We start from the raw sequence: 25,074 nt of genomic DNA on the forward strand, positions 1-25,074 counted from the left end.
ATCGTTCACGATACTATTATTCCCAAGGCGAACAAAAGACAAGGGCTGCAACATCAAACTGTGTGATCTTACACTGATTAGTGATTTTCGCCGTGTCGGCGCCGTTCCGGAAGCTGGCGGTGAGCATAAACTCTTTCGCATACAAAACGCCGCGGCGCCTTTGTCCAGATACCAATTTAAATTGGTAATGCATTTGCAAGTGCACTGCATGTTCTCACCCATATGTAATTACTGCAATGTATACCGTTATGAGAACTATACGTTCTTTTCACGTGTGTGTAACGTGATTGTTTTACGTGTCTTTGTTAAAGTAGGCGTGCGATTTAATTAAGGCGTTTGGTTACTTTTGCGAGAATAGTTTGAGTGTTGCAACAATATTTAACTGAATAGGTGATAAAAGCATTTTTAAGTTATGAACCAACTGTACACAGGGACACAGGCCTTCTATGAGGGTTCAGGTCATAACCTACTAGGAGCTAGTTGATACCTAGATACTATATGTTGTCGAAGTTTTGATTTGATATTGATACCGATTTTCTCTCTATGTTTTCCTTCACCATTTCAAGTAGTGGTGATGTGGATTATGTACAAATAAATTGAAAAAATGGTGTCGAACCCGTGACTTGTCGTTTGAAATCCGAGTTCTTTAAATGTACCTAAATTTCCATACAATAAAATATAGTTATTTGCCTATCACAAGCCTGTCTCTTGGACCAGTCAATTACGCAACAAAACGACTGTCCAATCACGATTGATTCGCTAACAGCCCTATTTGGATAAGATGTTATTAAAATTGACATTTGATAGCATATCGGTGTTTTGTTCCAATATGACGTTATGCGGGTTGAATGATGCTATGAATAATAAAAAAATTAGAGCACGTGACACTGAATAGAGGGATAATTGACAATTGTATATTTGAAGTCATCAGGAACAATATGGAGTTACATCTTTATTAATAATTATAGTAAAAATCATCTTTATTCCTTCCTCACAACAATACGTTTATTATTAAAGGATAGCTCTACTAGGTAGATGGATATTATCAACATTTCTGTAATTTTCGTATGTGGTATTTGAGCACGCTTCGTCACGAATTGCGACAGCTCGCATCGGGGAAGTACCACACCCCAATAGTAAGCCGGCGTAAAATAGCATACTGCTATGTTACCTTCGGTGAGTGTGGGAGTCGGGGGCCCAAATCCTTCTCCTAACCATTCCCAGTCCTTTCCTTTATTCCTTTCTTCAATCCCATCTCATCCCTTTTCTTTGAAGTCGACAATCCATTTGTAGAAGCGTAACGTTTACAAACGACCTTACGCCTCTCCAAATGTTCATGGGCGGTGGTAGCGCTTACCATCAGGCGACCCACCAGCTCCATTGCCGACGATTACATAAAAAAATGTATTACATAATGGACGATTTTCAGTAACTTGATAAAACTGGCTATTGTCTTATTATTTCTGATATGAATTGAACTACTAACTAATAACATGCAGTATACGAACTATTCCTTAACATCTCTAGGCGCAAATAATGTTATTTTAGAAACGGTATCAAATAACAGTACCTATTATTTACCTGACCTATAAGCTTCTGGAACAAACAATACGTACCAACGCAATTTCCCATACAAAAATGTTATATTGATAACTGCCTGGATTAAACATGTGAATAGCGCATTAACCCCAGTACACATGAAACTCATAACATCTAAATATACAATCTAAGACGCCTCTAATTGCGAGGAACCGTGTGTAATACGCACGCTTTAAATTCCCATCCCGACAGTTTTAATTGTTCGCCGAGCTTTAAATACGCGCAGAAGTGGCTTCTACATAGCTATTAATGATAATACGTAGCACGGGAGCTGGCTGGCCGTGCGGAGTAGTATATCAGTTTTTTTTTATTGCATTATAATAGTATTTTACTAAACCTAAAGGTTATCTAATAACGCTCCTTAAGGTTTTACGGGAGATAAATATGAAAATATACTTTGGATATATCATTAAAGGCTAGGAAAGAGATGATGATTTTGTAAAAAGCAGTTCAGTTATAAACATGGTCATAGGCAGAACTGAAATATAACTACTAAAAAATAACTACTAATACATAGCTACCGAGTTTATTTTGATATAGGTACATATTAAAAGTGCTTCATTACATTTCTAATGAAAATATAAACTTTGAAATGAAATTAGTTAAAATTTATTTCTGTTTCTTATAAAATACATATGCATCGACCCCAAACGCATAATGCCATTCTAAATCATAGAACCAACAAGATCTCACGCAGGCTCCCCGACTATACTCTACGGAATCGAAAGTGCGCGTAAAAGTGTCAAAGCTAAGTCTTATAGCTAAAGATTTACAGGCGCCTGCAATCTTTATGCCACGCATTAAACGTAACACATGTTACGCCGCGGTAAGTGCAGTGTAGGAATAAAATTGATTGCAATGCAGCTGTATCGTTCATTACCTAAGCTGTTCCGTTACTGTTATAGAAGCGATCGATTTTTCTAGAATTTTATATGGATAACGGTTTTACTTTTATGGCTGTGATATGTTTGTGAGGTTGGGTATGTAAAAAAGCATTTGAATTTTGTGTTACGTATAATTTACTTCTCCTAGTCTAATTGGTTTACTGGATTAAGAACTATTGTTAATTTTTATTAACCACTCGTGCTATATTATCTCTCAGCTATAAAATCCAAAAAATCTCAATAAAATCTCCAATGCCTGTTTCCCGCAAACAGCGCAAAAACAATTTCACATTTAAAACGTTTTAAAATAATTATGTGAAAACCGTTTCGAATATTCCATTAAAACTTTAAACGGGTGGAAAATGGTGAGATAGCCATTAATGATAAGTGGGGTACAGCCGGCTCCGTGTGCCATAAATAACAGAACTGCGTTTCATTTCCTGGTCACAATTTGAACTCCTACATGAGGTATTCGAGGGTCGTGGTGAATAAGATAAGAGTTTGTCAAATGAAAGAGATAGAACGATTGTTTTAAATTGCGAAAACATTGTTATAAAGTAGCTTAATTAGATAAGATAGTTGTCGATCAAAATATTTCAGCGATGTCAATGATTGTTATATAAGAGATTAAAATGAAAGTTTTCAATCGAAAAACTGAAGTAATGATAAGCGAGTAATGATGATTTAATTATTAAAACTCGAGAGATCAGATTATATACAGAATAGATTATATATGTAGTTAATAGTACTCATAAAAGAGTCATCTATCATATAAAGCTAGACCTATATCTACATACTATATTTCAAACAAATCCGTTCAGTAATTTTTGCATCAGATAACTATCCACACAACCTTTCGACAGCGAACATTCGTAAGAAGATTACATAGCCAGCTCGAATAACGAATCTTTCGAAGTCAAATGCGTTTATTAATACATATCTTCATTAATACGATTACTCAAACGGTATCTGAGAAATAGCAGGTGCGTTTCACATTATTTATTCTTTATTAAATATTCAATGTAAGGCTTAAATGAAATCGGCTAGCGATTATGTAAAGTGACGAGACGGATATGTAAATAAAAAATACAGTTGCATCATTAATATTCAATTAAATATAAAACCCATACGAAATAATTTATTAATAATTAATTTACGAATAATTTTAATCGGTTTCGTCATTTTTCTCCGCTGCGTTTTACAGCGAGATTGGGAAAAGTATGCCATCTTATTATCATTTTTCCAATAGAAGCTGAGATAATTAATCTTGACATTAATATTATTGTATGTATCCGTAAGCTTTATGTTTCTAACAGATTTATTTGTTTCAGTATTATCGAGCGATTTCGTTTACATTAAGTACTTTTAATGCTTTTAAGATTATTTAGTCACGCATTGTCTTCTTCAGTGCGTCTTATAATTATTATGTTTATAATATAGTTTATATAGCATGTATCAATAAATTTATCTTTCGATGTTTCTTTTTTTTTTTTGACAAATCCTAATCTCAATCATATATTCGAATTTGAATGAATAAAGTGTGTTAAAATTTTATTTAATAGTGCTATAATTATCCTGCTTGAACTTGCCATCATATATTATGTTAAATATTCCAGAATGTTCTCGCGTATTGGTTACCTCACGAATGCTCATTTTCTCTCCACAAAAAGATTCTAGATTCTTCAGAAGTTACCATACGCGTAACAAAACAAGCCTTAACCAAAATGGAAATACATCAAAGCGAACTCATTAGTCTATTCACTATTCGTCTCAGGCATGTTTCCATAAAATAGACAATAAATCATACAAACTACTCAAACGTTTACTTAAACATCCGAGCAAGATTTACTTGCGTACATTGAATTAAATCGACGACCATAATGGATTTTATAAGTACGCATACATCTTAGATATTTGATGGTAGCCATTTGTCATGTCAAAACAAATTTACGCACAGACGTTAATTGGATAGTGTATTTCATAAATATTGAATGTATACAATTCAAGTTTTGAGAGAATTTATTTGGTGGGAAATTATTTCGGTGAAAATCAAAGGTTCGATGCTGTTGAATGGAATTTTAAATAATGTACTGTGTATTATTTATGGAATATTGTGATTATGTCGGAATAAATACGTTTATATACTTATGAAGTATGTATTACTGAACTATGTAAAAGCTTTGTTCTATAACGGATGATCACGTTCACAGATTTTCATGAACCTGAATATATGGCTGAAATATATGACAACGAAATAAAGAAACATCAATAACAAGAACATTTTCCAATACTGTCTTATTCCACTTCCAAACCTTGAAACTTTCGTAAAATATCGAGTTTTATTAGTTTTCAAGATAGGGCGTCGAATTCATGGAAAACTTTTAATTATAGCGACATCGTTCCGGTTCAAGCGACGTCTAAAACTAGGTTATATCAAAATAACCAGCGGAAATACTCAAATTATGAGTTTTGACGAAATGTTGCATCACGCCACATTTACACCGGACGTGATTTTATGTTTGTATCAAATTTATATTGACAGCTTTATTGCCGTAGTTTAACCGATACTTTGCTCTCTAATATTCATAGTTTTTGAAACAGGTGTAGTGCATTTGTTAAAGCTTTATGGGCTCGAATGTATTGTAAAATCTTTAAGCAGTAAAAGTAGGAAGATGTGAAGTGTTAACGCATTATAAATAGCCTATAATATCTTCTTCTAAATTACGTATATTTATGGCTTAATATGTTTTCTACACATTCAAAATTGATAAATGGAGATTATATTAACTGTACATTTAAATTCTAACATACAGTAAATAAAGACAGGTACAATCTTCTTTATCTATATTAGCATATAAGATTTCTTAATCACGAAATAATAAATACAATTTTTCACGTTATTGCTATATAATATAACCTTCTTTAAGTAAGTTAATTTAAATTCTCCAAGCATTATTGTTTCTGTGCCAATTAGATGGATAGGAAAAAAATACGAAAATGATACTCACATGCCAATTCAACAACTGCTGGTTGGCTTCTAATATCACCTCTGCTACTCCAGGCGTGGCACCTACACTCGAACCTATCTTCACCAAAATACTCCTCCAAATGATCCCTCGTCACATTGCACTCCGCTTCAACGATCCGAACGCCACTTTGAGGGTCCACAAACTCAAACTGTGTACTACCAACCGACCGAACGTCATTGCACATGAAGTATACTTGTAACGCATTAGCGGCGCGACATCTCAACATAGCCGGCTTGTTCCGCACTACATACGCGTGTTGCGGTTCCAGCAAGAACATTGGTAGATCATCTGTAGAACTTTGCAATAGATGATCACCGGACAGAGACGGCAATTCGTCTGCGTCATCTCTGTTATCATGGTCGTCTTCTTTGTGACCTTCATGGTCGTAATCTTCTTCTAAATAGTCTCTGTGTGGTGGTGGATTCTTTTCGGAGTTGTATGGGTCTAACGCTTCTACGCCAGCTGGATGTGCGTATTCTGGTCGTAAAGGTATAGGTGGTGTTGGCGCGGCTGTGGTGTGCTCAGGCTCGGTCGAACTTGTGTCATCTGAAACAAAAATAAATTCAATATTAGCGTTTATTGCATTATGTGTTAAGTTGTATACTTAAAACACATTATGGTGAGATTCATAGAAAAAGACAGACGTAAAAGTACCTATATTATGTAATTAGATGCATATAACACAAAATGTTGTAAATAAGCCGTAAATATTGAGTCATTTTATAGCATAACAACTCTTTACATCTGAAAAGTTGAGTCATTCTTAATGAAGCTATTAAATCACAATTCTCTCCCGTGGATTAAGTCGTAATGTTAAGCACATATACAAATAAGCACCCTGATCTCTTAATACATTCTAATTGTAGACTGTTAATAAAGTCGGGTGTCATTCCAAATAAACGGCAACTGTCATAATAAGTCCTCCCTCGAGTGCCGCCATCGATTTCTCTCAAAAGTCCGCACCTGGCTTGACGCCTCACTCGCGCCTGTTTACACGCAAAACATAGATATTTGGATATTGTATACCCCACTTTACCAATTTCACAATCAACAACCGAAATTGCACCTAGCGCCTCGACACGAAAGTCGGTTTTTCTATTGCCCAAATTTAGAGCACCCTCGACAAAATTTCGCTCGAAATCGTTATCAGTACATCAGTGTATGTTTCTCTTTCAACAGTGTTGACAGTAATATCTCCAATATTGTGTTACTATTTGAAATAGATTCGTGGAGTACGAAAATAAACCGCAAGTCACGTGAAGCGCAGATAACTTAATTAGTTTCATTTCCGATGTATATTTCTACTTCCGATCCTGTGGGGATGGAGTGTGATTTCCTTCAGGAATCTATTATTCTTTAATGGGATTTGCTCACTTCTCTGCATTTACTGTATCGACTTTATTATCATCTAATTATAATTTATAAATTTAAATGTACGTAAATTTGAGGCCAAGTTATGCTATTATTAAATATTTGTTTCATAGTTATCAGGGTGGTCGTTTTGAGAACTTGTATTTCATTGCAAGGAAAAAATTAGAATTGTTACATTTTTTATATATAAGATGATATAACAATAAACATCTAATTTCCTACAAATAGCAAGGTGAAGTCATGTGTGAGGTGATGATAAATATTTATGGATTTGTAGAGAGAAAATCCTTGAAAATCCCGATATACCAATGAGGCAATACCCGCAAACTTGGATACTTCATCGCAAAACTCAATAAAAGATTGTCAATTTGACATGCGTAACCGTTGATATGCCAAGTTTCCAAGAATTTCCAAGAACTGTAACATCAATATTTATGAAGGTAAGTCCACGAGCCGATATTGTATAATCATGAGCTCGAATCAATAATTCTGGCACACAAAACAAAAAAGGGGAAACTTAACGCTCGAGTCGGATCGGTTTTTGTTGACAGCTCTAACGTGATAAATGGTGTATTGATTGTAAAAGATAGTGTTGGAACAATAGACTAGCTGGACTGTGAACTAATAAGCAAAATCAACAACTTATTGTTTTAAATAGTACTCAGGATACGTGTTTTTGTTTGTTTGAATTAAAATAATTATTTACATAGTTTATTTTGATATTTACGTAAGACCACCTAGTTCTAATGTTAATAAATCTGATTAACCTGTACTGAAAGTATAATAAGCTTACCTTTCACCACTTAATCGTTTTTTTAAATCATATATTAATTCTCATTCAAATTTAATTGAATCGTCATAACGTTCATGAGACAGGTTAATTTAAATAAATTTACAACAGTCCCACGCAGCTCAATGATTCCTGTCAACTAAATCAATTGTATATTGTTTTGTAATAAGTTCATCTCCTTATATGGAATGTGGAATAACTGATTATAATATTCTATTAATTTATATCATCAATTTATCGACTTGATTAGATAAGCTGCTTTAAAATCTATACATGGTACATAAGGTATGAAACTATCAAAACGCTTAGAATCATTTCTTTCTTCTAATTTCTTATAAGATAATAAGAACGACGATTAGAAATAGTAAAGAGTCGTGAAAAACATACGGAAAGGCTTTTCTAATAAATTTCGTTATTTAACAAAAGCTGCAAATATTTATGTGCATGCCCCCTATACAGGTACGAACGTCTCGAACGACCAGCAAGTAAAGTTACTTGGGCGGGTAATGGGTATATAGGATGGTACTTATAGTTCACTAGCAGTTCGCCCCGGCTTCGCCCGTGGTATATATGTCACTCATTAAAATTTTTAAAATCGGTTTAGTAGTTTTTGGGTTTATCCATTACAAACAAACAAACAAACAAAAATACAAATTCTTCCTCTATATAATATTAGTGTAGGTTAAAATAAAGCTCTATTTTCATATATTTTTGTTGTGATAACTTTAGAAATCTCGTCAAACATTGCCGGAGACTATGACTTATACATGACTAATACATGACAGGATCACAGGATAACTGTTATCTACCAAGCAAAACCTATAAACGTTTGGGCTGTTTAAAATCAGCAATAATAATAAACAATTTAGTTACATCAATATTTAATTTTCTAACATAATATTTTATTACAGAGATATACCATAACAATAATGTTTAAACTCCCGTCGAACAAGCTGCACCTACTGAATATTCTATCAGACGAGAACCGTTTGATTAACTCTAACCGCTATCATTGTGCAACTCCCATGTATAATTGGTTTTTACTTTGATTAATGACTGGTTTCTCTATCTGTTGTATTTAAAACAGCTCCATTGAGTTCTATTAATAAGGGGCTAAGAATAATTATTGATCGATTTACATAAATTTTCATGGTTCGTTGTACGTAATATGCAGTAAAAAATCATGTTTCACATGGTATTTCTTAGAGCCATGAAAGGGACTTGCTATGATTATATGAAGGAAACTGCGTTTCTCGTGTATTTTTACTTAATAATACAATCAACAAATTAAAAAAATTCAAAATAAAATTTCTTGTAAAGTGTATGAAAATTTAAGATGATTATTGCATGTTAATTTTTACGATTGAACTTTTGGTATTGTCCGAATAAAATCTAAATTTGAACTCACAATTGGGGAAACCCTTATCAACATGTTTATAAATCATCTCAAAGTATAATCAATTTATACCTGCATCAGCTGATATTCTTATATTCTATGGATACTATTATTACCAGAACGTGTATTCATTTCAAAGTTCAAATTATTTGTTTCGTCATTTGCTCGCCCTTTATCGGCTGTTCACGATTCTTATAACTATGTAGTTATCTTGTTACGAAAGACTATTTAAAGTGCTACAAAGAGGCTTAAATAATACTTTGAGTTATAGCTCGTAATGTGGTGTTAGCGTGAATTTAGTAACGATTATTATAAATTATTGTACATCATACGTTTTAATGTTTGCTTCAACGATGCAATTTTATGAGTGTGAAACGATTAGCCGATTTATGGTCTTTTCTCGGTGTGGGAATTTAATATTATTATTTATTATATTATTTATTATTTAATATTTAATAATTACACAATAACAGATAATATGAACTGCAGACCTACACTAAGGAAACTTGTATCGTAGGCCTGCAACCCTTCCAGATATCATTAATAGTAATTACAATATAAATTAAAATAGCAATTGATATTATTACATACAATACTTAAAAATTTTATTTTGTTTATAAAAATATAACAATCACGACTTCTACATTTAAACTATTACAAAATGCATTTCATATTTTTATTTTACATTTTTAGTAAGTTTTAGAGTAATAGACATGCCAAACGCCTTTAAAATGTTTACATGTGTTTGAATGTGTGTGTGTAATAAGTTTACTATTGCAGTTATTATACGATAACTTTTTAAATCCTGTGTGACATTTTTAAACTAATGGGAGGATTAACAACATTGTTTTCAGATAAAATTAGATTTACGGTTTAGATAGATCTACATTAACTATATATTATATAACACTATATATTACATAACACAAGGCTAGTGCAAAACTTTCATTCATATAAAAACAGTATGAGTTGTAATATTTAGAAACTTAGAAAGTAACAAGATATTGTGTGTAATGATGTCAGTTTTTGTGCAACGTTGACGGAAAATTCTGGCTAAGGATTAAGGTAAGCTTCGCGAAACTATGTCAAGGATTATCTGTAAGTAGCTAAGGCAGCGACCTCATTACGTCCCTATGCTCGAAATGGATTCATTAGTCATGGTATTTCTACTTTCTGAGTATATTCTATGTTATACGTTAAATTGTAGTCTTTGATGATATGTAATTAGATGGTCTGGATTAGAATTAAATTTTTGCTTTGTTTGCTAATATGTATTAATATTTTATGATGCGTTTATAAATTAGATACATACGCGTTTTACATTAACATGAATTTATAACACATTCAAACAGCATGGTCAAGAACGAAGAAGTTCGTAAAAAACAATGGAACATCTTAATGTAGTCCCAGTTCGAATTGCAGAGAGTTCAAATTATTTATACACTCGGGGATAATTCACTCATTTGGCGTCTTCTATCAAAACCAGCTGTCACCAGAGCCGGTGACAGCGTGTTTTCTTTCGCTTAAAATTCTGTACAATTGGAATGCCGTACAAATGAAGAAATGCCTTATCGCCACGAATTAAAGTATGCGTCCACTGATGAATGGACGCATTCCTACAGCACTAATGAGGTCTAAAAATACTTTATACCGTCATTCGGATGAAAGGGACCGCTTGTCATGGTAATAGTTTAATTAAGGGAGCTAAATAATGTTCTACTTATTTTAAATTTACACTAGCTTGAAGGTTATCATTTTGATGGAGACATTGATGTCGTTTAATATCAATTTTCTGATGTCTTCCGAACCACTATATATTACCACGTACTTAACTATGAGACATACATACAAACGATAGATTTCTTATTTTTCTCAATTGTCGGTATGTGCGCTAGATACCATTATATTGCCTTCAGCCCTTTAAACGTGATTGCCTTATAAATGTCAATTTCAAACACGCTCACATGTTTTCACGTTTACATTATTTAGTACGCCAATTCCCGTCGTGGTGGTAATTTGGGAGGTCAGGCTTATGTCATGGTCAGTTGCATTCATAATGCATTCGTAAATTCGAGTTAAATCACCATCATCATCGTTTACACTGGCATTATTTACGTATACAAATTTACTTTTGATGTTTGACTGTGCATATTCTTACCAACAATAGAACTACTAACTAAAATCAATACATCTCCTTTTGAAGTCAATAAAAATGAGATCTTCTCCGTCCACCAGCTATAAGAGCTTATTGATGAAGAGTACTTAATCACCGTCTTAAGTCGAATGCACTCGTCGCCGCCGGCATCACAAAAGATCCTCGAGTAATGCCCTATCTAGACTGTGACAGAACAAACTTAATGGCTTTTAAATCTTTGTAGGTACTTGATTGACTTGGAGAAATGTAGTTTTGTACTCATGAATTCAAGTGCCTTACTTCGGGTTTACTCTGCTCCGGTCAAAAGGCTATTGTTAAAATATAAATGCATTAAACATCAGCAGCAAACGCAAATAAAACTATTGTAGTTGTCCAGAAATTTCTGTATGTGAAAATGTTATATACATACATAAACATACATAAACATTGGCCGTGAATGATGTCACACGAATAAACGGACACTTACAAGTAAAAGACGAATCAAGCTTTCCAGACCTTGTCACTTCAATTCATTGTATAAACACAGTAGCATTTAAAACAATATTTGTTTACCCGTCTAATCTGTAGCTCCTTTCCCTTGGGACGACACGCACAATAACTATAAATCTAAACGCAGCAAATGTATTGATTACAAAAACTATTAAGTACCAGCTATTAAATCATCCATATTACCGACTAAACATTAAAAACACTCCCTTATCAGTGTAATGGAAAGTACTTTAAGATTGAGTAATAGTCATTAAAAATAACACCCACTTTTTATCGCTCAGCATTACAGATGTCAGTAATATGTTGAACCAAATATAGACGAACTCTAAAAGATATCGGGCGTTACTCCCGAATGGAGATGGTAACATTATACCGTTATATAAATTGATCATTCTGGGCTTTGATAAAACTGTTGGGTGCTTAACGTGCTCCATTTTGATGTATTTTTAATACAGTTTGGAATTTGGATTTGGGATGGCAAAACGTATTGAATAATAATAATATTTAAAGAAACAAATATAGGTTAAAGTTAAAAAACATGGAGTCGCAAACACCTGTCAGTTAAAAAAACTGAAAGTAATTCATACTTCCATCAAAACTAAACATGAACTTCTTTATTTTCAACTCACTTCTCGTATATCAAAATATTGAACAACCGAGCCCTTGTATGTAATACTGCGATAAAATCTCGCAATAGTGACCATTCTGGTGTTATTACGTCCAGACTTCCGAGCGGAATCTCAAAGCAACGCACGCAAAGGCACTCCATTTCAATCGCACCAATGATACAGATAAGGACGAAATAAATCTGAATTCTGATACATCTGTTCAAAGAGCATCATAAAACATTCAAGGGGGGAATTCGCATCCGTTCAGCCGAACTGCAGTTTACTCGTAAATGCACTCAAGTGGGAACATAAAATGCACTACTAGTTACAATATGGGTGGAGTTTAAAAGTAAATCAAAAGTTTGTATTTTCTGACTCATGGATTGGGTAATGCTTTCGAAGTCGTTGCCGACTGGTTATTTTTGCGAAACTCCGATTTGTTTCCGCGGTTTAGTATCTTTACAGCTACAGTAAAGTCTATAGATAGAAATTAGTACTTTAATCGTACGATAACAGACCATATACTTTTATGTACGGTCTGTTATCGAACCATTAAAGTACGATTAGCTTATTACTAAAGCATTTTGCATTTATTCCTTTTTAAAATTAATTAGAAACAAAGCTAACAAAAACACCAGAATAGCAATAATAATTCTGATAAAATTAAACTAACCCAGCGACAAGTTCAAAACAAAATGTGTTATTGAATTAAAAAACGATATGCTGTTCAAGCATGTACTAAGCTAACGGAAGTCGCCATACTCATAACAACACAGGATCATAAAAAATAACGGCCGACAAAGCGACCGTCTTCCATTAACAATGTACCAGCAAGGTGCAAACCCAAATCTAAAATTACCTTCGAGTATCCTTTGAGCTCGGAACCGAATTCTCACCCCTGTTGCAGAAAAAATACAAAGACCGACCACACCTACAAAAACTTTGTGAATAGCCGTAGGAATTGTAACACGATATATTTAAAGAGACGTCGAGTGCCAGTCAAGAGGTTCCCAAACAAGATAATACCTTTGTTAGTCGAGTTATAATGGCCTGAGACTTCTATTATTTTCTATTTTCACAGCAGCTGTGATGTTTTGGGTTTCGTGTTTCAAAGTTAATGTTGCTTTAATTTCTAGTGCGCTATCTTGTTGCAACTAAGATGTTATAACTGTTTTGTCTCTTTATTCTACAAATAGCTTTTAAGTGAGAATTTGTTCTCAGAATAGTTCGATTCAATGAGCCCTTTGTACGTTTATTCCTCTGTGATGGACGAAATTGCATTACATTCCATCGAAGTGAGATTAAGAAACAATTATCGATTCCCTCAATCTGATATACTTTCTTGAAGCTTTTACCATTTATATGCGTTTTAAAATGTCTAGAATCAAGGACTTCTTTTAAAACCACGACTCGGATTCACGAAGGAAAAATAAAAATTACTATCGACAAGTTAAATGGGATAGTCATGTTCGGAAGTAGCACTCGCTCCGTCACGATTAAGCATTTTTTGCGATCTTCACTCCAGTACCTTTCTAATCTATTACTTTTTTCATCTTCGGATGGGTTTAGGGTTCCGTTATTGTATGCTAGAAGTTATTGTTATTCTTCAAGTATTTTTGTTTTGTCGAATTTATGCCAATTGGTATTTATACTCGGATTACTAGTTTTGTTATATATTTTTATTCAATTAAAAATATCATTACGCGATATATATTTTCTTAAATTGTTTTCAAAAAAAAACTTTGCTTTCACACAAGTAATATCTGATCTATAAATACATTATCTGTAATTTTATTGGAACATCTCTAAAAATAATACGGAAAAATCTATTATATAACTGAATTTTTCATTCCCCTAATGCGACGACTTTGAATGCGAAACCTCGAGTTTAAAAGTTTTTTTAATCCACAAGATTCGTCTCATCCAAGCGGACTGTTAACTTTTTTGTACCTTTTCTTATCTCGTTGTAGATTAGGTGCCAAGACTCTTAGTGAATTTTCGGCGATATCTCTAAATTTTTTATCAACCCTCACACTCTTAAGGAGTTTTAAGTGGGTCTGAGAGTACTTCTCTTAGATCTTTTGTCAGCTTAATATGGATCTAACGTAGGTTTGGATGTTTTGTCAAAAACTCAGCGATCCATTTACTGTACAGTGATAAATAGCATCATCCTTTCAAGATATAAGATGAAGCTAATTAATATTAGAGATTTATGACCCATATTGTTTTCCATTTTAAATCCTACTAATATTATAAATGCGAAAGTTTGTAAGGATGTGTGTGTGTTTGTTGCTCTTTCACGCAAAAAATTACTGAACCGATTGCAATGAAATTTGTTACGTAGACAGCTTGACAACTGGAATAACATATAGGCAACATTTTATCCCGATATTCCTACGGGATACGGACTTACGCGGGTGAAACCGCGGGGCGCAGCTAGTATATTATAATGACTGTTCCACTAATCAATATGTAAAGAAGCTTCTAGTCTATTAAGAACTTCAAAGAAATTGCTAGGATATTAAAACCCAACTCACCATGTTGTTCTGCAGTGACGACGGCGACCACCCATATCAAGAGCAGCGCTCTCTTCGCCATGGCTTCACACGCGCGCTCTCATCACCTAAAACAATACATTGTTTGAATACTTAAAAGCTGACCAATATTTGAAGAGACATGTCTCGCTTGAGTGTTTGTTTTTTCATTATAAATTTAGAATGAGCTGGCACATTCGTCGCGTAACAAAGGAATTTAATTTCAGTGTTACCTAGATTTAAGGGTTCATGTAAATAATACTTATTCTTATTGATATACATATGTGAAATGAATTTGAAGGATTTTCAACGGAAACAACACTTTTGTTATCATCATTAAAGTATAAAATTTTGCAAAAATATTCTTCCACATGAATTAAATTATCTATGCAAATATCTTAAAGCCTACGTTAGATTTTGAAATATAGTCACGGCACAACCCGAACTGGTTCATTAGTTAAGACATCGGCAACAATGCGGTTTTGTAAGCAACACACCGTAACAGATTGGTCCCTTTGGGTTTTTGGAAAAAACAAACAGCGCTTCGAACAAAAAATGCGCTGCTCGGAATAGGAATTTAAAATAATAGTCAGCTAATGGATTCAGCGGTCATGAAATTTTAGGAGAAATGTTCGATTTTGTGTTAAACCCGAATGGAGCGTTGACAAGATTTAAGACTATTTCATCAGCTTTTCGATTTACAATTCTTGTAACTGTGTCTGTTTTTATATAACTTCTGGCAAAATCTGATGTGAAAAAAAACATAAACTAGCTTTTTCATTAGCATTAATTCATTCGTTTGCATGTAGTTTTAAAATAAGACAATTTTAAAACTACATGCAATCGAATGTGTATGTACTTTGTCACATTATATTGCATGACAAACATCGTTTTCAATTTATTATAAATTTATCATCACGTTCCTTGAATTTTGTTAATTAATCGCTTCTTATACGGTGATGTAATATTACTCGTGTGGGGTCTCCTAAGGCATCTGATAACATCGATGATACAGTAGCACCTGTTAAGTGCTTTCATAATGGCGTTATCAAGGTAAGATAAGCCGGCCGAGATTAATGTATTATAAATGATTTAGTGGTCTTTTGAACGTGACGACATTTTTACCAAGGCGGATAATCTTGATACAAATATTTGGGGATGAATTATGAATGAGATAGCGTTAAGATTGGTAATATGACGTTTATACTTTTTGTTTTTCAGGTATTTAGCGACAGTTCACCATCGACGCCATTTATAATAAGTATAGCTCAATTGATTATCAAGATATTTAAAATATAAAAAATATGGTGCTACGTTTTACAAAGGTATTTCGATATCAGGTATTTAGAGTAATGAGTGTTGCATACGATATAATTAATCGTATTAAATTGCATATTTGAGCAATATGTACCAAATAACTTTAATAATCACACATTTCACCAAAAAAATTTTAAGTAGAGCTTTATCATAGATAAAGAAACTTTTTGATAAGAAAGGTTAAACATTAACCTCCTGGTAGGTCGAAAATATTGAAGCCATTATACTAACAACATAGCAACCTGTAAATTGTGTGAAACCTACCATATAAATACAAGGTGAAGGTGAAATTATTAAATTTATTCCTTATTTAAATTGTCGTCTATTGTTGGAATTATCTGATCAAATTTCCAAGACCGTAAAAGGCGGGTAACCGATACAAGATTTGCTCAGTAATTCCGATCTATGTACACAGCTAACTAATGGTTTGAAAGTTAGCTAAATTGCGGATTTTACAGTTAATAACGTTAACTTTAGCTTTCGTTGGTATTTCTTGGGTAAATAATTCCTGGGTGGATTTTGTCTTGATTAAACTCCAACTCAAACTCAAATATTTATTTATTCAATTAGAGTTATTATAGAAGCACTTTTGAACCGTCATAACACAGTTTTAACATTTACCATCATCATACTACATTTATCATTATAATAACTTTTATTATGTCGCTATTGTGCAATCCTATTTTAAGACTTTTACAGTAAGTACTTCATTAATTAAAATAAAATAAAAAAGACCTTTGCACTTTTTCTATTTGCATATTTTCTACAAGTAGACAGATAGGATCACGTTACTTACGTGTTCTGTTCGAAGTGAATTTCGAAATTTAATTTTATTTAAGTAACAGAAAATTTATGAAAAATTAAAATCCTTACCTAGATATATAATATTATAATTCACAAACGAAGCAATAAATTTTATATACACAAATAAAGCTCACAGGCAAAGCAGGTTATCAGAATGGAGGTGCATAAAAAGAAATAACTTCCTAGTACTTGAGCGCCTGAAGCGCATTGTTTTATTTGAGATAAGGCCTACTTCCGCCGCCTTATCGCTACTATGCTTTGCATATTTATCGACCTCTTATATTCAGATCGTGAGGTACCCAGGCCTAACCGTATGTTTGGATGAAATTTTTAAGAATTGTGTTTGCTGTTTAAAAATGAGCGGAGATTTTGAAGAGAGTTATTTTTGTTTCTCCTCCTATATATAACATTTCGAACGTTTATTCAAGATGACTTTTTAAAAAATAAAATTATATTTGAAACACTTATAACGCAATAAGCGTTTGCTTATAGTATATAATCCGTTTGGATAAGGTATATAACTTCGCAGTTTCATCTAAAAAAAATGAAATGAAATAGATTCGTCCCTATAATGGTTTAAATTGTAAAGCAAGTATATATCTAAATTAATATTATAAAGCTTGTGTGTTTCTTTGTTTGGTTGAACGCGCTAATCTTAGGAGCTACTGGTCCGATTTGAAAAATTATTTCAGTGTTAGATACCTGCCCCCTTTATTGAAGGCTTTAGGATATATAACATCAGGTACTACCGCGGGGCACAGCTAGTTACTTAACTAGTTACTTACATCGGTACCCGTTTGCTACTCCACCTGAATAAGGTATTGGTTGTCCTAGAGACCCAAAAAGCTTAACATTCAAGGTCCATGGTTGAAATGTTGGCCAACAATTATGCTTGTCAAACTTACGATATGCACAAAGGCTTTACACCAAACTTATAGTTAGGTACTGTTTACAGGTGTAACCAATAACTCGTTATACCGTTATTGTCAAAGGGTTTATGAAAGGCCTCTTAACCGACAGCACAACTCGGATGTAACTTCTCATAATTAATAACTGGATTGGTTGGAGTTAGGATTTGAGTTTGAAGTTTATGTTGGTGTACTTGATAGTATTCTTAGATGTAGACTAGCATCGTTAGTGAGTTCGTCTCCGTATTTGAATTAATTTTATATTCTTACTAATGGTCCGCCCCGGCGTCGCCCGTGTATCATTTAGCCTATAGCCTTCCTCAATAAACGGGCTATCAAACAATGAAAGATTTTTTCAAATCGGACCAGTAGTTCATGAGATTAGTGCGTTCAAACAAACAAACAAACTCATCAGCTTTATAATATTAATATAGATTAAATTTTAATTACAGGTAGAAATCGGTCAAGTGTGATTGAAGGTCGGTGTAAGGGTTCTATACAAAAAGAGAGAGCAAGTATACAGCAACTTCAAAAAAAATGATCACCCAACCAGTTTTTTCATTGTTTGTTGTTAAAGCGGCCAGGGAAATCTATCATCTCTAGAAATTTCAACTTCACTATCAGTGTCGATGAGATACAGTGGTAGCTGGTGGTAGACGTGCAGACATCGAAGTCTTACTAAAAGGGTCCCGTTTTCCCTTTTGAGTAAGTTGATGGAAATATTCAATTAAATAAACAGCTATTGAATAATATATCAATTTCATCCAATTCTACTGGAGTTTCACAACAAAATCTGTTAATTCAGTGTATTAATACGCTTCAATAATATTTTTCACAGGGATATTTTGCGAGTCACAGTTCCGTAAAATCCATTCAAATAATTCTCAGTTTTTGTTGTGCTGCATCGAATTGTTTCGATAGATTTTACTGTATCAACTGTGTTATATATGTTGATCAGGAAAATAATTTCAGCCCGTGCTCAGATCTTCATACATTTCAACTGAATCTTGGATCTACACATTTTTCAACGGAAAGAAAAATAAGACTGATATGATAAATAAATATTCTGATAATTTTCGACTTTTATGCTTAATGTCTAAAACATATATGTTAGTAAATAATCATGTTTTTATCTGATACTCACTACTACCTAATAATTTGGTACCTACAATAAACAAACAAAAAGTAATTAAACACGATAAGTATTTTAAATTTATTTTTTCCAGCCTCATGATCAAATTCATTCTATTCTTAAAATTTTAATCAAATCATTTCACTTAATGCTATAAAAAATAAAAAATAAATTAAAAAAATAAAACTTAGGATAGTAACAACATTAACCTCAAGAAAAACTCCAAAAGTATAAGTAGTACATGAAATATGACTCACATAATTCTTTACAAAATGCGCGACTATTTCACCGTATATTTTGATTGTAAGATAGCCTATGTGCGACCACAGTAGCTGAATATAATGTTACATCCACGCAACACGAACAAAAATTCGGATAATTTTTTCACAACCTGTGTACAAGGAAATAAAATTGTGATTGTTTGTTCCGGGTTTCATAGGAAATGACTAATTCGATTTCAACGGAACTTTCACCGTTAGAAAGTTTATGTTGTAAACAGTAATTCAGACTTTTATCCTGGGATAAAGGAGTTACTCCAGCTAAATTTGACAAATTAAAATTGCACACAAAAATATCCAACGAACCCGAATTTATTTAAGTACACAGCTTCTTAGAAGCTATGTAAAGGCTAGCTTTACATTAGTTTCGTATTAGCTTGTATGTAAAATGGCTTACAAATATGATGTAATAAAAAAATTTAAACAAATTTAAACGATATTTTCAATGTACGTGTAGCATTTTACTTCGCATATCGTGAAAAAGACTACACTAGACTAAAGTTAATCAGTTTAAAATAAATCTGTAGTTAGGCTCTATGATACACTTTGATTAATCAATTAATTTCTAGCTACTTCATAGTACAACAATAACAACAAACATTTACAAAGCTCTGTGTGGACGTACCATATCATATTTTGATTGCGGAAACAGCTTTCCATAACAAGGCACGTACTAGCAAGTTTATCGACGCCCATCTCCGCGTGACGAGTAGTATATGACATTAACCCATTTTATATAATACCACAATTTATCTGATGAAGCTCCCATACAATAGCGTCCAGTCGTTAACTTGACGGTGATAGCTATTTTGAAAGTTAGAAGAAAGTTCTTGATGTTTTTATATTCGTGTTACGTATACCTTGTACTGGGTTATATACAAGTACCGTAACGTCAGTTTATTTTGTCTTTAAACAGTTGAAATATTTATATGTTTCTTTGTATGGATAACCAATAATTATGTAAATCCATATGTTGTTTTACAACATCTATACGTGCCTAACGTCGCATTATTTTTGAAAAGTTTAGAAATACAGAGTTCATAGAAAGTTGGCAGGTTATCTGAATAACAGAACTGATTTTTGAATCAATAAGAAAGTAAAGTTAAGCTGAGCTGTAGATCTTTATTGTGGGAGTCGAGCACGCTTCGGCACGAATTGGGCCAGCTCGCACCGGGGAAGTACCACACCCCCACAGAAAACCGGCGTGAAATAGTGGCATGCCACTGTGTTTCGTACGGTGAGTGGGGGAGCCGGAGGCCCGTTTCCTTTTCCTCACCCGTCCTAGTCCATTCCTTCTTTCCAGTCGTTAATCCTTTCCTTTTCCCTTACCCCATAAAAGCGGGCAGCGCATTCACAGAGGTACTACTACCTTTGCGAATGTTTATGGGCGGTGGTGATCGCTTACCATCAGGCGCACCACCAGCTCAGCTGCCCGCTATGACATAAAAAAAAGCTTACGTACCTATTACCTATTCAATAAATATTTATGGTCTCAATTATAAATTACAAACATTGTTTGACTACGTTAATTGTTGTAATAATCGGATTCGAAATCTCAGAGATATTTGAGGTTTATTTTAATCTAATCTAGATAACTGGTGAAACCGCGGCGCACAGTTATAATACGCTGTATTCTTTCAATGTGTCGAACCACAAGAACGTGACATAAACATTGTAAAGCCATATAATAAAAACACATAACGGCCGTAAGAGGCAGTTCCATCAGCAATATCTTAAAATGTTTTTTATTATATTCTATCACAGGCCCCCACAACAATGGGTACACTATTCGCTCGTAAAATCGGCCTAAGTGTCGTTTATTTTTAGTTTTCCGTTAAATCTATTGAGCTTTTGGAGATTGGGGCTAAATGAAAAGCAATAGTGGATATGTAAGTTTTTGTAAAACGCCTCCGGAAAAAAAAAACTACGACACGCGCCTTTTTCGTTTGTATTTTTAATCTGTTTAAAAGCAATCAGAAGCTATGTTGAAAAACGATTTGCCGCTAAGTTTCTTTGAATGATGTACGTTAGAAGTCTTGAACTAGATTTTAAAGCTGTCCATATGAGTGAAATGCTAGGTGAGATGCTAGAGTGGAAATTATACACGAAAACAACGACGATCAATCAATTTTATACCATACCAATCGTTAAAGAAAAAATTATTATTTTATCCGTTCCGCGTTTACCCATGAATCAATAAAGTTAAATGACATTTAAAAACCCAATTAAAACATTATACCCCTCAAGTTTTGTTTAAACGAAACATTGGCTCAACTAATTAAGATAATCGTATCAATCTAAGAAAACAACATAGTTTTAATCTATGTACAATAAACTCATCTATCATTCGCCTAAACCCCCGGAGTGCAAGAAATACAATTTATTATGGTTATTTGCGATGTAATTATCGTTTCTAATTGTAATTGATTACGCTTGATAACCCCAAGGGAAATCCATGGATAAACACTCGGGCTACAGACTCTAAGGCCTTAAGCCTAATATAATTATATACTTTGAGGTTTTACTGTCCGTTATTATCTAGACTTCATAGCTTTGTAAGTTTATACTAATGTCCTATACCACCTAAAAGGAAACTATTTGAATGAATCTTTATTCATCTGTCTTAATATCCTTCCACCATTATTAATTTAAGCATTTGAAAAAACAAAATTGTGTTTGTTTTTCCTTTTGGATTGGATTTAGTTAGGTAGCTACGTATTAACAAACAATTAATAAAATTGAAAAACACTTTTGTAGAATTTAGCGCACAAATTATGCCAACTAGGAATAATTAAACACTCGTAGATTGTTAATTAAATCGGTTCAATTGTGACACACAATCTTATGCATGCATTTCTCTTATATTCTTTAATTTATGGGCATTAAATGCCAAACTATTCGAGATAAAAATACAAAACTCTCGTAAAAACGACCGATAAGAGCAATAAAATAAAGCTCCTCAACGTGGATGAGTCAGCGAAACCTAGGAGCTAGATAGTATCGGTAAAACTCATTGGAATATCCCTAACATACCTACTTGAATAGTAAATATCCAGTATGTATGTTTACTAGTACTTTATATTTCAATGGTTTACACTTTATTGGTGATTAAGAATTGTGTTTCCATCAATATCCGAAAGTTGAGTAATCTCATTTATTCCATGCATTACATGAAACAAAAAATCCAATAAAAGAGCTTATAAAAACTTAACGAGATGTTAACAGCCGCCGCGGTTACATTTCAATCACGACAATATCAAAACATCGCAAAGATAACGGCCAAAACAAAACTTACACTTTGAAACTGAAATCCAGAAATCACTAATCACCGTTATAAATATAGGTTCACATCACTTCAGTAACTAATCAAGCTTCACTTATATGCAAATCGCACAGAATGAAAACAGAAAATAGTTTACTTTACGCGGCACAAACTCGAATCGACCGTCGACGCGTCTACGTTCCGCGGAGACGCGTACTTAACTAAACACAGGGACGCCGAACAGGAACGAAGGGGCGGGGTGGGGAGAGGGAACTCCAACAGAGAAGATAACTTTTGATCTTTTTGGTGCTATAGAAGATTTTAATGACACACTCACATCTGGAGATTGGATAGAAAAAGTGCACTAAGTGTTAATGCATGTCAAGGGCTTAGTGGAAACGACGTGTTAGAAAAAGCGATACGGAGGTTGCGGGTGACATTTTTATAAATAGCCCAATATGAGGTTGAAAACAAAAAGTGCGATTGATTGGGAAGGTTTGAGGACACGACTCACGAGCGATGTCAACGCGATGGAAATATTTGAGTTCCCTACAGCCATTATAAAAAGTCAGTCCGAATCTATTTAGAGTAAATGTACACAAGACAAAAAAAATTAATAATAAACTGTATGGTATTAAAAGGTTTCAATAAATATTACGTGTTTAGTCTGACTTGTTTGTTTTTACCATTGATATTTCAGCCATCAAGTTCCAACAAGAATTTACATGTCGCACGCGCTTGAGAATCTACCTATTTTAAGAAGAATCAATCTTGTAGTTTATAACATGATAATAACATGTAAATAAATGTAGGTTTATGTTTTAATAACGACTCTGTTTAACAATAACTTATGATAAATTATTATTTATTACGTATCTCTTGGAATACGCTATTAATAATTTCGGGTCACATGCTACATTACTCTTTTGCATTTACGTATTTTATGACTCAAAAACAGATATTATGTTTAATTCAGTAAAGAAGATTGAAATGAGAAATAAAGATGTCTCTTATTTTTCTATTACTCTATCCACGTTAACATTATTCTTATAGCAGTATGACGGGTGCTTTTTAAAATTTGAGGAAATGTTTTCCTTCGCGCTAGGAGTCAAATTTGGTTAAAAATATTACATTTTTTTTTATCTTTACGTTTCCTCCTTCAAAACTTACAATGATTGTTACTCTCACATACATAAAAAGTGATGCATATGCATACTCGGTACGTAAAATCTAACTCTAGAGTCGCGTTTCAAAACACTACGCATTTTAATATTCTCCAAAGACGCCTCGCATCTCAGATATTGCGCAAGACTTTTTTGTCCCATCCCCGCATATGTCAGGGGTACAAAAGGCCACAGCAGGTACAAAGGACCCCAGGTTCGAGTTACAACCCATGGATTGATATCCCAAAAAATTTACAACTGCATTGTGCCATTGTTGTGAAGACTTCTGTACTTCATTCTCATCGATTATTATCAATGATAGGAGAATTGTTTAGGAGGCGTACCGTTACCGTTCATAAATAGCTACATTGTACGATGCTTATTATTTTCCCAAAGGTGTGCGATGTGGATGTAAATCCTATAATCCGGGATTCTGGTGTGTTCTTGTATTCAACGATTTTTTGGACCGTGACCACTGTCTTGCTCTGTGAACTGCAGCGTTTAGGGTGGAGTGTGATACATAGTAAATACTTATCAGATTGTACTGTGGGTAACTATAACGATGGGAATTATGTAAAAAAATACTGCATCTAAGGGGGCGTCCATAAATTACATGAGATATTTTTCAGAATTTTTTGAAAGCCCCCCAAGTGAGATTTGGAAAGATTTTACTTGACCCCCTCCCCCATTAAACACCTGTGACTAGCAACTTATTTAGTAAAATGTAAGGATATTTGTTTATACATTCATATAATTTATCAAAGTATATAACTCGCTACATTTTTAAGTCTTTCCGCTTATTCTACATTAATCTAAAGTAAATAGAACGTAAAATGTAAAGATAAATAGTAGAAGCGGTAATGAGTGATCGTTGCGGTCCAACTATCATTCCTCTGGAGTCTGGAGTTTAGTGTCATCTGTCAATGACAGTTTTTAGATGTCTGGAAGCTGAAATATATACTTGTTATACATTTCTGAGTCTAGTCTATTCCTCGTGGAAGAAAATGTGAGGAATATTGGCAAAATTCTACTGAAGATATTTAAAAATGTTAATATCCTATTTCTAACGAATTATTAGAAAGGGAAAGTTTAAATATATTTATTGTAAATCGTGGGACATGTTTTGACGGATGTTTGAAAATTATTTCATAATTTTTCATAAACAATTTTGCGTATTTATTATCTGTTTTAAGATATCGAAATCTTTGAGTACCCACAATTTATCGAGACGTTAGGCCCGGTGTGTGATCAAACACGAGTATAGAGTAGATCTAATGAGAAATGGTAGATCATTACCGCCCTGCACCAAACCGTCATCCGTCATCGCGAGAAGGGGAGTATCTTAAAAGATAATA

General features: G+C 33.5%; 1 protein-coding gene across 1 annotated transcript in view; it reads right to left on the reverse strand.

Annotated features, from left to right (window-relative positions):
- LOC119831344 (netrin receptor UNC5A-like) overlaps positions 1-22,773 on the reverse strand; it is a 55,444-nt gene extending 32,671 nt beyond the window's left edge. Inside the window, exons 1-3 of the mRNA XM_038354647.1 lie at positions 22,590-22,773; positions 14,859-14,944; positions 5,496-6,058 (exon numbers count right to left, since the gene is read on the reverse strand). Coding sequence (XP_038210575.1) covers positions 5,496-6,058; positions 14,859-14,919 — 624 coding nt within the window. The 5' untranslated portion in view covers positions 14,920-14,944; positions 22,590-22,773. The remainder of the gene's footprint in view (positions 1-5,495; positions 6,059-14,858; positions 14,945-22,589) is intronic.
- Positions 22,774-25,074: the final 2,301 nt, after the last annotated feature.

The sequence above is a fragment of the Zerene cesonia genome, chromosome 13, assembly GCF_012273895.1.
Source record: "Zerene cesonia ecotype Mississippi chromosome 13, Zerene_cesonia_1.1, whole genome shotgun sequence".
NCBI lineage: Eukaryota > Metazoa > Arthropoda > Insecta > Lepidoptera > Pieridae > Zerene > Zerene cesonia.